The sequence below is a fragment of the Acanthochromis polyacanthus genome, chromosome 10, assembly GCF_021347895.1.
Source record: "Acanthochromis polyacanthus isolate Apoly-LR-REF ecotype Palm Island chromosome 10, KAUST_Apoly_ChrSc, whole genome shotgun sequence".
Taxonomy (NCBI): Eukaryota; Metazoa; Chordata; class Actinopteri; family Pomacentridae; genus Acanthochromis; species Acanthochromis polyacanthus.
This window is the reverse complement of record NC_067122.1, coordinates 3,849,932-3,863,585: the sequence shown is the minus strand read 5'-3', so window position 1 is coordinate 3,863,585 and position 13,654 is coordinate 3,849,932. Positions and strand designations below refer to the sequence as shown.

The window sequence follows — 13,654 nt, the reverse complement described above, 5'->3', positions numbered from 1 at the left end:
TCCCAAAGACCAGAACAACTCTGTAGGCCTTTAGCAGCAGCTGTGGGAGAAACATTTAGACCCAACACAAACACTAAAGAAACTAGGGGATTCATTCAGTGGTTTTAGTGGTTTTAGCTCAACATGTTTACAGATAAAACATTCTCCTTCAGCTGAGAATCTGTATCGCTCATAAATAATCGTCAGGAAATTATCTGGTTAAAGGGGGACGATGCTTACATCTGATTTAATCAACAATAAGGGTATGTAATTAGAGTAATCTGAAAATGAACCGTCAATGTGTTTATTGTGTGAAACAAAGGACCCCAATCCAAATCACAGCTTTTATCTGGAGTTCGATCGATGCTTGAGTATCTGTAAAGCAATGATGTTTTTATCAAATTAAAAGACAGTAAAGCAGTTTAATTTTACATTTACAGTCAGTTCACTTAGAATTTGACCTGCTGGGGAATGATTATTTCAAAAGAAGCCCATTTAGTCACCATCAAGCAGAGATGAATTCCAGCTGGAATAGTCATTTACCAATTTACCATTTACTGGAGGACGCTGATCCCCAACACTCACATCTCTCCTCATTCTTCCATCTCCAGCAGGAAGTGTTTGCTTCCACTCTAGGAGGACTTTCCAGCAGATGTTGGAGTCACTCTGTGGATTCTTTCTGCTGTTTCTTCCAGAAGAGTCCTTGTGAGGTCAGACACTGATGCTGGAGGAGAAGCCTGGATCACAATCTCTGTTCTAGTTCATCCCAAAGCTGTCCGACGGCTTCAGGTCAGAACTCTGAGCAGGACGTTCAAGTTGTTCCACAGCAAACTCAGCAGACCAGCTCTCTGTGAACATAGTCATGCTGGAAGACAAAACTGTTCCCACAAAGTTTCAGCTGTGTGACTGCATGTAGACTGCATGACTGGCTGCTGGATTTTATACACCTGTGGCAACGGGTCTGAACCAAACAGCTGAACTCAGTGATTCAGAGGTGTGTCCACATCCTTTGGCCCATACAGTGGACTACTAGATCTAGAGATGAAATGAGGTTTACTGCAATATTTTACCACTAATACTCATCAGTTACTGCGGTATTTTACCTCTTTTACTCAATATTTACTGCAGTATTTAACTCTTCTGTCCATCAGTGTGATCATGATACTCTCCAGGTGAACTCTGATATCAAATCCTGATCTAATCAACAGCTGAATATTAGGACCAATAGTCTCTGATCAGTATTGATCATATCATGGTGACAGCTGGGCTAATAATAGTTTCAATAATATTCTGTGTCACTAATAGCCCTGAAGTTAAGGGGAAATTATCTGAAACTTCATTCCAGAGATTATTAGTTTTTTTTCCACATTTCAGGTCAAACCTTCATTTTTTTATCAAACTCATTTTCTAATCTGTCACAACTTTATTGTATTTGTGAAAATGAACAAAAGGCAGAGTTCACTGCTTTGTTGACCACATTAGAGCACAGATCTAAAACTACAACATGGACGCTGACAGACTCTCCTCCTCCGTTGCCCTGACAACAGTGACGTCACAGCTTCCTTGTTCAACAAGTTAGTTTCACTTCTACCGCCTTCGTGTCGCAGCTTCTTTTCTCCGTGTGAAGGTGAGTAAACGACACTTTTCTCTGTGTCCAGCTGCTGTTATTTTAGTTCCAGCAGCAGAAATGTGTCTCCACAGCTCTGCTAACATTCAGCAGCTTATTACCTCCGCCAAGGAGGTTATGTGACACCCGGCGTTTGTGTGTCCGTCTGTCTGTCTGTCTGTTAGCAAGATAACTCAAAAACGCCTGGGCAGATTCAGATAAAATTTTGAGGGGATGTAGACTATGGTAAGAGGAAGAGCTGATTTAATTTTGGTGGCAATCCAGAAAGGATCCTGGATTCTGGATCACTTTGAATTCTTTAGTATGTTTTAGTATGTGGTCCAAAATATGACAAAAAAAACCATCATAGGTTAGTATGTCGTCCAACAAATTGGAGCAAGGTGTCCAGATAGCTCAACTGGTTAAGGAGGTGATTCATGAGCAGAACTGTGTCAGAGATGCAGGTTCAATTCCAGCTCATGATCCTTTACTGCATGGGTTTCCTGTTTTCCTCTCTATCCTTGGCAGAGGACTGCACTCTCTGAGTGCTTTTCTAGTTTTATATTTGACGTTTCATCGACCGGCTGACATGATCCACCCAACAACAGGAAGCTAGCTAACAACTAAAGCTAATTCTAAAAACAACACATTAAACAGTCTAAACAAATATATTAGAAATACCAAACACTTTCGCTGTTACCACAAAGTAGTGAGTATTTGCCTGTTCTGACTGTAGACATGTAGATGGATTTAAACTGGATGTTCCTTCAACAGGAAGTTCAGAATCAGTTTTGGTCACAAGATCACTTTATGGCGCAACACCAGCAATGTGACTGGATCAGACCAGGAAACGTTTCTGTCCAATTTTAACACGGAACAAGTGTGAAGTGAACCGACACATTAACGGAGAGAGATGCATAAATAATAATTAACAGGGAGATTTTTCCTCATTTCAGCAACGATATTCATCCAAAACCATCAAGGAGTTGCTCAATACACACTTTGTTTTCCAAAATTACAGCACATCTTTTTCTGTACTTTGCTCTACAGTTTGTAATCTATGAGGTCACAACACTAAGTGTTCATATTAACAACATCTTCCTGTGATGAAAACAGACACAAACAGCTTAATGATTAATGATTTTCCCCAATAATGCTAACTTTAAATGCCTTAAATTCTAAATGATCCCAGAGAGAGAATGAATGTGGACCAGGACCCAGCAGCAGGTCACACTGTAGATCTGATGGACTGATAGAAGAGCAGCAGCTGATGTTTCTGCAGCACACAGGATGAACAGGAGGATTTGATGGAGCTGAATGATGTGTTTCCTGTGCAGGTGAAGGTAAACGGTGTGTGTGAGCTGCTGTGAGTTCATCAGCATGGATCAGTGTGAGGATCCTCACAGCTCTCTGTGGGGGGAACAGAAGAAGCAGAACAAAGCTCAGAGGTGAGACCACATCTCTAAGTGTCCACGACTCTTCTGCATGTCAGAGCTCAGCACTCATCACTGCCATCATTATTCACAGGAAAGAACCTGGATCTGAACCTGAATCTGCATCCAGCTGTGTGTCCTTCAGGAGCGACCAGTCAAAGGATATTTTTGTTGAATTTAAAGGAGAACAACCTTCTGCTGCAAAGAGGTAATAATTCATGTCTAAATGTTATAACTGTATAAAATGTCAGTGAGTCAGTTTTATCGTCTTTCTGATGGAATCCTCAAACACGTGCTGAGTGTCAGCTCAGCTCTTTGTCACATCCATAAAAATGTTCCTGTGTGAGGCAGTGTGTGCTGTCAGAGTGGAAAGAATGGATGCTGTGGTTGTGGTGAAGCAGCTGCAGGACAGCAGATGTTCCAGCAGGTGGCGTCTTTGTGCTTTGGCTCAAACAGTGTAGACAGGAAGCTGCAGTCAGGTTTGAGGTGCTGCTGGATGGAGGAGGACAAATAGCAAACGGTGAACGCTGCTGTGATGTCCTGGAGAGACATTTGGCTTCATGGAGGTTTGTGGATGCTTGTTAGGGATTGTTGCTTTGACAAAGTGAAGAACATTTACTGTGAGCAATGAAGTTAAAGCCAGAGGGAAGAAGTTTGGACTTTATTTCTTTGTAAACTCAGTTCCAGGCCGTGTGTGCAGCAGCTCAGAGGTGGAAGTTGAAGCTCAGCTGCTGCACATGTTGGTGTGTTGTGATGCAGGATTAGCCGCTCATCATTAGCTGCTAACAGGAACCTGCTGTTATTTCCAGGAGCAGAGTTTCATTCAGTAGCTGATTCTATGGTCATTAATTCATCCCCAGTGTGGGAGAGTCAGTTCTGGATGATGCTGCTTGACGTCAGCAGCTCTGATCTGATTAGTTTTGGGGCAGTTTCTCTGAGTTATCATTGATCAACTTATTGATTAGTCCTCATTAGGGCTGTATGATTTGTGGTAAATGTCTGATTGCACTTTCTGTGGCAGCTATTGTGATTAGATTTGTGATAATGTTTTGAAGTCAAACTTCAGTTTAATGTTCATTGTGTAATAAATTTAAAATATGATGAAGCTTCACCACATGAGACAGCATCAAACTGTGACTGTCACAGCAGGAGGACGGCAGCAGCAATGTGTAAAACCACTGACACAGTTTAAACTCTGAGACGTGTTGTGTAACTTAGATCCTAAAATGCAGCATTTATGATTTGTTAATGGTTTTAGCTTAAACTGTGATTTTATTGCGAAATTGATCAATAGTTCAGCTGCAGTCGCTGCCCTTAGGGACTTTTCTCCTGTCAAAGTGAAACATGTTGTTTGGAGTGTAGCTCACTCTGATTGGTTCTCTCTCCAGTTACATGTTAATGAGGTCACTGCAGCCAATCACTGCAGTGTGACAGATGACAAGCATTTTCATTATCGATTAATTTAGTCCATAAATCAATAAATGTGTGAAACTTGAAAATCTAGATGTTCTGGTTGAGCAAAAGCCCAAAAACATCACAATTTTCTGTTTGTAATGAAAGAAAAGCAGCAAATTATTGACTTTATTTAACTGTTTGTGTGTTCACTGCCGTCTTGTAACTTTGTTGGTCCAGACGTGGATCCTCTGAGTGTCTTCATGTCAGCAGCTCTGCACTTTAACAGTTCTGGTCTGATGGTCAAAAGCAGGTGTTAAGATTAACATAAGGTATGAAGGCAGGAACTGTTTGTGTGATAGGTGAGATTTAATGAGAAAAACGGCTCCAAAGGAAGCAGCAAACATGTAAACTGAGGGCAGGAACACTGAGGTGACAACATGATAGAACTTTTTTAGAGCAGGACCAACACTGACTGACACATAAAACAATTTTACAGGTTTTTATGAAGTTTCATCCAACTTATTGTCAGTAAACTGTGAGAGTGCAGTGAAGCAACTAACCTGTGTTTATTAGGAGGAAGCTGGAAAAGCAAAACTCATCTGAACCAGAACTGGACTCTGTGTCCATGAAGACTGGCTGCACTGGAAAACATTCTGATAATTTAAGGAAAAGACACCGCCCTGTGGATCAAAGGTAAGAATTTTAAAATGATTCACAAACGAAAGCATGTGATGGATCATTCATCATCTGTCCAGGTTTAAACATTTACTGACTGACTTAGTTTTCAGCAGCACTCTGTCTCACAGTCAAACACATTTATACTGGGAGCTGCCCAGTACAAGCTCACACTGGCTCTGGGAGGAATGAGGCTTTATGAAGGAGCTGCTGGGAGCCTTTGGGACAAAACCAAAGTGAGCTGAAAGCTGCAGTCAGCTTCAGACAGAGCTGTTGATTGTCTGTGGAATCAGCAGGACTAGTAAACCTTTACTGCTGCAGGGAGTCCTCAGGTTCTCTGTCCACATCCACATGTCTCCTCATGGACCTTCAGCTGGTGTTTCTTTGATGCCATTTTCAAACAGTTCCAATCACGCTCCAGGACTCACCGTAGCACTGAATCTATTGAAAGGTTTTAATGACTTGATGTGTTTTTAGACTCTGGTATTTGTGCCATTTTAATTCTTTTAGGACTCAGAGCAGCTTTTGATGCTGTTGATCCTGGAATTCTTTGAAACCACTTGAAGGAAGAGGTTGGATCAGGTTAAGTGTTTTAAACTGGTTTACTTCCTATCGGGCTGACAGATCCTCTTCAGTCCAGATTGTTTTTTACTCATCTACGCTGATTACTTGTGGTGTGAAATTCAATACTAGGGCCAGTTTAATTCTCCCTTTACCATGCTCCTTTTGTCATCCATCTTCCATAAATCATATCATTCCACCGCTATGTCGATGACACCCACATATACCTGCCACTAGACCCTGATGACACCACCTCCATCTCCCAGAGGTGAAGCAGTGGATGGACATGAACCGTCTCCATCTGAATACTGTGGCTTTACCAGCCCACTCTATAGAGCATACAGGCTGCACCACACCATTATTCTGTTATGGAGGAAAACACTCTGGCTTGTTTGTATTTCTTCTAATGAATCCCAGCTGTCATTGACTGAAAATAGTGACAGCTGGACTTGTTGTGGAACATTTGTGTGCAGAGAAACGATCACTGTTATTACAGTGGATAATTTCTTTCTGAAACTTTTAGAGCTGCATTACTGCACGATCCAAATACTGAGCAAAACTTGTGTTTTAGTTTCATCTTAAGTTGAAACTATTTGCTGCCCAGAGATTGCTGTTGTTGTTTCCTGTGCGGAATGAAACAGTTACTCACTGATAGTGGAAGGGGGAGAACCCCAACTTCATGACGGCCTCATATGAGCTTCATCAGACCAGCTTCTAACTAGACGAGCCCTCAGTAGATGGCAGAACCACGCCCATGCGTGATACTCTGTATCAATTTTGATCATCCTACGTATATCTCTTCCGACTTGATCTGCTGACCTGTAACTCCACAACTGAGCAGGGGACCTAAGGCTGATCTTCAGTGCCAAGTTTGATTGTCCTGACTTCAGCACTTGCAGAGATATCGGAACGGACATACACACATACATACTTGCCCAGCCAGCCAGATACCGAAGCGAATGCAGTAACCCAGCTGACGTTTACGTCAGGCGTGGTTAACTATGACGTTTTTGTCTCATTTTGGACGACGGACTAAACTATGACGTTTTTGTCACATTTTGGATGACATTCTAAACTATGACGTTTTTGTCTCATTTTGGACGACATACTAAATAAACTATGAGGTTTTTCTCTCATTTTGGACGACTTACTAAATAAACTATGAAGTTTTTGTCTCATTTTGGATGACATACTAAACTATGACGTTTTTGTTACATTTTGGATGACATACTCAATAAACTATGACGTTTTTGTCACATTTTGGACAACATACTAAACTATGACATTTTTGTCTCATTTTGGACGACATACTAAATAAACTATGAAGTTTTTGTGTCATTTTGGACGACATACTAAACTGACGTTTTTGTCTCATTTTGGACGACATACTAAACTGTGACGTTTTTGTCTCATTTTGGACAACATACTAAACTATGACATTTTTGTCTCATTTTGGACGACATACTAAACTATGACGTTTTTGTCACATTTTGGATGACATACTCAATAAACTATGAGGTTTTTGTCCCATTTTGGACAACATACTAAACTATGACATTTTTGTCTCATTTTGGACGACACACTAAATAAACTATGAGGTTTTTGTCTCATTTTGGACGACATACTAAACTATGAAGTTTTTGTGTCATTTTGGACGACATACTGAACTGTGACGTTTTTGTCTCATTTTGGATGACATTCTAAACTATGACGTTTTTGATTCATTTTGAAAGACATACTAAATAAACTATGAAGTTTTTGTGTCATTTTGGACGACATACTAAACTGACGTTTTTGTCTCATTTTGGACGACATACTAAACTATGACATTTTTGTCTCATTTTGGACGACACACTAAATAAACTATGATGTTTTTGTCTCATTTTGGACGACATACTAAACTATGAAGTTTTTGTGTCATTTTGGACGAAATACTAAACTCCGATGTTTTTGTTTCATTTTGGACGACATACTAAACTCTGACGTTTTTGTTTCATTTTGGACGACATACTAAATAAATTATGAGGTTTTTGTCTCATTTTGGACGACATACTAAACTATGACTTTTTGTCTCATTTTGGACGACATACTAAACGATGATGTTTTTGTCTCATTTTGGATGACATACTAAACTATGACGTTTTTGTCACATTTTGGAGGACATACTAAATAAACTATGACGTTTTTGTCCCATTTTGGACAACATACTAAACTATGACATTTTTGTCTCATTTTGGACGACATACTAAATAAACTATGACGTTTTTGTCACATTTTGGACGACATACTGAATAAACTATGAAGTTTTTGTGTCATTTTGGACGACATACTAAACTGACGTTTTTGTCTCATTTTGGACGACATACTAAACTGTGACGTTTTTGTCTCATTTTGGATGACATACTAAACTCTGACGTTTTTGTTTCATTTTGGACGACATACTAAATAAACTATGATGTTTTTGTCTCATTTTGGACGACATACTAAACTATGACTTTTTGTCTCATTTTGGACGACATACTAAACTATGATGTTTTTGTCTCATTTTGGACGACCTACTCAGTAAACTATGACGTTTTTGTCCCATTTTGAACAACATACTAAACTATGACATTTTTGTCTCATTTTGGACGACATACTAAATAAACTATGAAGTTTTTGTGTCATTTTGGACGACATACTGAACTGTGACGTTTTTGTTACATTTTGGATGACATACTAAATAAACTATGACGTTTTTGTCACATTTTGGACGACATACTGAATAAACTATGAAGTTTTTGTGTCATTTTGGACGACATACTAAACTGACGTTTTTGTCTCATTTTGGATGACATACTAAACTGTGACGTTTTTGTCTCATTTTGGATGACATACTAAATAAACTATGAGGTTTTTGTCTCATTTTGGACGACATACTAAACTATGAAGTTTTTGTCTCATTTTGGACGACATACTAAACAATGAAGTTTTTGTCTCATTTTGGGCGACGTACTAAATTGTGATGTTTTTGTCATATTTTGGACGACATACTAAACAATGAGGTTTTTGTCTCATTTTGGACGACATACTAAATAAACTGAAGTTTTTGTGTCATTTAGGACGACATATTAAACTGACGTTTTTGTCTCATTTTGGACGACATACTGAACTGTGACGTTTTTGTCTCATTTTGGATGACATTCTAAACTATGACGTTTTTGTCTCATTTTGGACGACGGACTAAACTATGACGTTTTTGTCACATTTTGGACGACATACTAAACTCTGACGTTTTTGTTTCATTTTGGACGACATACTAAATAAACTATGAGGTTTTGTCTCATTTTGGACGACATACTAAACTATGACTTTTTGTCTCATTTTGGACGACATACTAAATAAACTATGAGGTTTTTCTCTCATTTTGGATGACTTACTAAATAAACTATGAAGTTTTTGTCTCATTTTGGACAACATACTAAACTCTGACGTTTTTGTTTCATTTTGGACGACATACTAAACTGACGTTTTTGTCTCATTTTGGACGACATACTAAACTCTGACGTTTTGTTTCATTTTGGACGACATACTAAACTATGACTTTTAGTCTCATTTTGGATGACATACTAAACTATGATGTTTTTGTCTCATTTTGGATGACAGACCAAACTGAAGTTTTTGTTTCATTTTGGAGGACATACTAAATAACTATGACGTTTTTGTCACATTTTGGACGACATACTAAATAAACTATGAAGTTTTTGTGTCATTTTGGACGACATACTAAACTGACGTTTTTGTCTCATTTTGGATGACATACTAAACTTTGACGTTTTTGTCTCATTTTGGACGACATACTAAATAAACTGAGGTTTTTGTCTTATTTTGGACGACATACTAACCTATGAAGTTTTTGTCTCATTTTGGACGACATACTAAATGATGAAGTTTTTGTCTCATTTTGGACGACGTACTAAACTGTGAAGTTTTTGTCATATTTTGGACGACATACTAAATTATGATGTTTTTGTCAGATTTTGGACGACATACTAAACAATGACGTTTTTGTCACTTTTTTTTAATCTTATTTTTTTGGCCTTTTCAGCTTTATTTGATAGGAGAGATAGAAAATGGGGAGTAGACATGCAGCAGTGGGCCGTGAGCAGTAATCGAACCTTGGCCGCTGTGTTGGAGACCATCCCCTATACGTGGTTCACCTGCGTAACCCATTGAGCTATACAGGCACCCATTTTTTTGTCAACTTTTAGGACGACATACTAAAGTAGACGAGCCCTCAGTAGATGGCAGAATCACGCCTCTGCGTGATACTCTGTATCAATTTTGATCATCCTACGTATATCCCTTCCTCCTTGATCTGCTGACCTGTAACTCCACAACTGAGCAGGGGACCTAAGGCTGATCTTCAGTGCCAAGTTTGATTGTCCTGACTTCAGCACTTGCAGAGATATCGGAACGGACATAGCCACATACATACATACTTACCCAGCCAGATACCGCACTGAATGCAGTAACCCCGCTGACATTCGTCAGGCGTGGTTACTAACTATTCCATGACTGGGGCTGCTGGGAGGTCGAACCTGTGCAGTCGGGTTAGAGTCCAAAGCTTTGGAACAGCCTTCCTCTTCTAATCTGATGATGTTTTCAAAAAAAACTCGAAATGTTCAGGTTTTCAGTGGCTTCTGGCTGCTGTCAGTGGTCTTTAAACGTCATATTTATTTAAGAAATTGATCTTAGACTTTGTTATCCTCTTTGTCCTGTTGTAGAATTTTATAATGTGTAATTTGGTTTTACTCATTGATTTTACTAGTTTCATATTGTCTATACATGTACATTGTCAATCAGATTTTTAAATTGTCTGTCTGCACATCATTCTTTTCTGTCTATCTGTCAGCATGTGCAGCACTTTGGTCAACTCAAGTTGTTTTTAAACTGGCTTCATAAATCCATTTGATTTGATGTCATTTGTCTGTGTGGACAGACGGACTGAGATCTAACTGTTGATGTTGATCCACAGAGTGGATCAGCAGAACTCAGAGGTTCCCAGAGCTCAGTCTGTCCAGCAGCATCACCTGGACTCCATATTCAAGGTGAGTTCATGGACAACAAGTTGTTCTCCATGTGTTGTGTTCAGGCGTCTCCATGCTGCTCTTTGTAGACCAGTGGACTGTCAGTGTGTCCAACATGGATCTGATGTTTGGCTCCATGATTTCACTCTGATGGACTCATTGACACATTTCTGTGTTCCAGCGGCTGGAGGACAACATGGTGACTTTTGTGAAGAAGGAGCTGAAGAAGATGCAGAAGGTTGTGAGTCCAGATTACCCAGAATGCTCAGAGAGTCAGAGGGAGGATGAGGAGGAGTTGGAGGGTGATGATGAAGATGAGAGGAGCAGCAGAGAGATGTTTGAGCAGATCACAGTGTTGTTCCTGAGGAGGATGAAGCAGGAGAAGCTGGCTGACTGTCTGCAGAGCAGTAAGAGGATTTGTGTAAAGACTGAAGCTGCTGATCAACAGAACATTTACTAAAGTCTCAGAATATCTTCACACAATCAGTCTTTAGGAGGATGAACTGTTGGAATGTTTACTGTCATTTATTCATTGATCTCATGTTGTTTTTTATTCAGAACTTTCTGCTGGAGTTTGTGGACGTAAACTTAAATGTGGTCTGAAGAAGAAGTTCCAGACAGTGTTTGAGGGCATCGCTAAAGCAGGACAGCCGACCCTCCTGAATGAGATCTACACAGAGCTGTACATCACAGAGGGAGGGACTGCAGAGGTCAATAATGAACATGAGGTCAGACAGATTGAAGCAGCATCCAGGAAAGCAGACAGAGCAGAAACAAGCATCAGAGCAGAAGACATCTTTAGAGGCTCACCTGGAAGAGATGGACCAATCAGAACAGTGATGACACAGGGAGTGGCTGGCATCGGGAAAACAGTGTTAACACAGAAGTTGACTCTGGACTGGGCTGAAGACAAAAGTAACCAGGACATCCACTTCATGTTTCCATTGACTTTCAGAGAGCTGAATGTTCTGAAAGAGAGAAAGTTGAGCTTGATGGAACTTGTTCATCACTTCTTCAGTGAAACCAAAGCAGCAGGAATCTGCATCTTTGAAGACTTCCAGGTTGTGTTGATCTTTGACGGTCTGGATGAGTGTCGCCTTCCTCTGGACTTCCACAACAATGAGGTCCTGACTGATGTTAGAGAGTCCACCTCAGTGGATGTGCTGCTGACAAACCTGATCAGGGGGAATCTGCTTCCCTCTGCTCGTCTCTGGATAACCACACGACCTGCAGCAGCCAATCAGATCCCTCCTGACTGTGTGGACATGGTGACGGAGGTCAGAGGGTTCACCGACCCACAGAAGGAGGAGTACTTCAGGAAGAGATTCAGAGATGAGGAGCAGGCCAGCAGCATCATCTCCCATGTGAAGACATCACGAAGCCTCCACATCATGTGCCACATCCCAGTGTTCTGCTGGATCACTGCTACAGTTCTGGAGGAGCTGCTGAGAAGCAGAGAGGGAGGAGATCTGCCCAGAACCCTCACTGAGATGTTCATCCACCACCTGGTGGTTCAGACCAAAGTCAAGAAGGTCAAGTATGATGGAGGAGCTGAGACAGATCCACACTGGAGTCCAGACAGCAGGAGGATGATTGAGTCTCTGGGAAAACTGGCTTTTGAGCAGCTGCAGAAAGGAAACCTGATCTTCTATGAGTCCGACCTGACAGAGTGTGGCATCGATCTGAAAGCAGCCTCAAAGTACTCAGGAGTGTTCACACAGATCTTTAAAGAGGAGAGAGGACTGTACCAGGACAAGGTGTTCTGCTTCGTCCATCTGAGTGTTCAGGAGTTTCTGGCTGCAGTCTACATGTTCCACTGTTACACCAACAGGAACAAGGAGGTTCTGGAGGACTTCCTGGGAAAAGACTGGAAAGACAAGAACAGAGGCACTCTGGATGTGTTCCTGAAGAGAGTGATGGAGAAATCCCTGAGAAGTAAAAATGGTCACCTGGACCTGTTTGTTCGCTTCCTTCATGGCCTCTGTCTGGAGTCCAACCAGAGACTGTTAGGAGGTCTGCTGGGTCGGAGAAAGAACCGTCCAGAAATGATCCAGAGAGTCATCAACAACCTGAACGAGATGAACAGTTATGAAATCTCTCCAGACAGAAGCATCAACATCTTCCACTGTCTGATGGAGATGAAGGATCTCTCAGTACATCAGGAGATCCAAGAGTTCCTGCAGTCAAAGAACAGATCAGAGAAGAAACTTTCTGAGATCCACTGCTCAGCTCTGGCCTACATGCTGCAGATGTCAGATAAGGTTCTGGATGAGTTGAACCTGAACAAGTACAACACATCATATGAGGGAAAACGGAGACTGATTCCAGCTGTGAGGAACTGCAGAAAGTTTCGGTGAGTCCAGATGTGATGAAGATGATCAGTCAGAGTAGATCAGTAGTTGAGTTCTTCAGATGTTCTCACTAGAACATTCTCATTCTTCTCAGTGTTCCACTTGTTTATTTCTAACTTTCCATGTCAGCTGTGTTTAGTCTCAGATGTTGAAACTCTGTGAAAATGTGGATTTTTCAGTTGGTTGTTTAAAGCTGTTAAATGAATGAAGACAGTTTTTCTGTTTCATTCTGATAATTGTTCCATCTGACAGTATTTTTTTCTTGTGAGTTTCTTCCTTTGGCTGATGGAGCAAACATGCAGATCTGCTGAAACACATGAAGAACTGTAGAGGTTCTTGTCCAGGTTTTATCACAGTGTAACCCTCTCTAGCACCCATCACCTAAGACAGGGTGAGGTGCTACAAAAGAAAGAAGGAAAAAAAAGGGTTTCTGACCTAGGCTCGAAGAGGAGGTGGCTTTATGCTGGCCTGTCTGTGGAAGCAGACATGTAAATTCCACCTCAAGGAACACACGGTGACAAAATGTAAAGCTTTAAAAGGAAGTATAATCACTTAAATGTAGAATAGAAATTTTGCAATTTCAAT

The 13,654-nt window shown here is 40.6% G+C and overlaps 1 protein-coding gene across 3 annotated transcripts in view; it reads left to right on the top strand.

Annotated features, from left to right (window-relative positions):
- Window positions 1-1,563: 1,563 nt before the first annotated feature.
- The window catches only part of LOC127535872 (NACHT, LRR and PYD domains-containing protein 12-like), a 64,827-nt gene continuing 52,736 nt past the window's right edge, over window positions 1,564-13,654 (top strand). For all 3 annotated transcript variants that reach the window (XM_051954794.1, XM_051954793.1, XM_051954795.1), the window contains exons 1-7: window positions 1,564-1,606; window positions 2,923-3,033; window positions 3,113-3,226; window positions 4,987-5,106; window positions 10,667-10,739; window positions 10,900-11,125; window positions 11,277-13,071. In XM_051954794.1, the coding sequence (XP_051810754.1) occupies window positions 2,966-3,033; window positions 3,113-3,226; window positions 4,987-5,106; window positions 10,667-10,739; window positions 10,900-11,125; window positions 11,277-13,071 (2,396 nt within the window). In that variant the 5' untranslated portion in view covers window positions 1,564-1,606; window positions 2,923-2,965. The remainder of the gene's footprint in view (window positions 1,607-2,922; window positions 3,034-3,112; window positions 3,227-4,986; window positions 5,107-10,666; window positions 10,740-10,899; window positions 11,126-11,276; window positions 13,072-13,654) is intronic.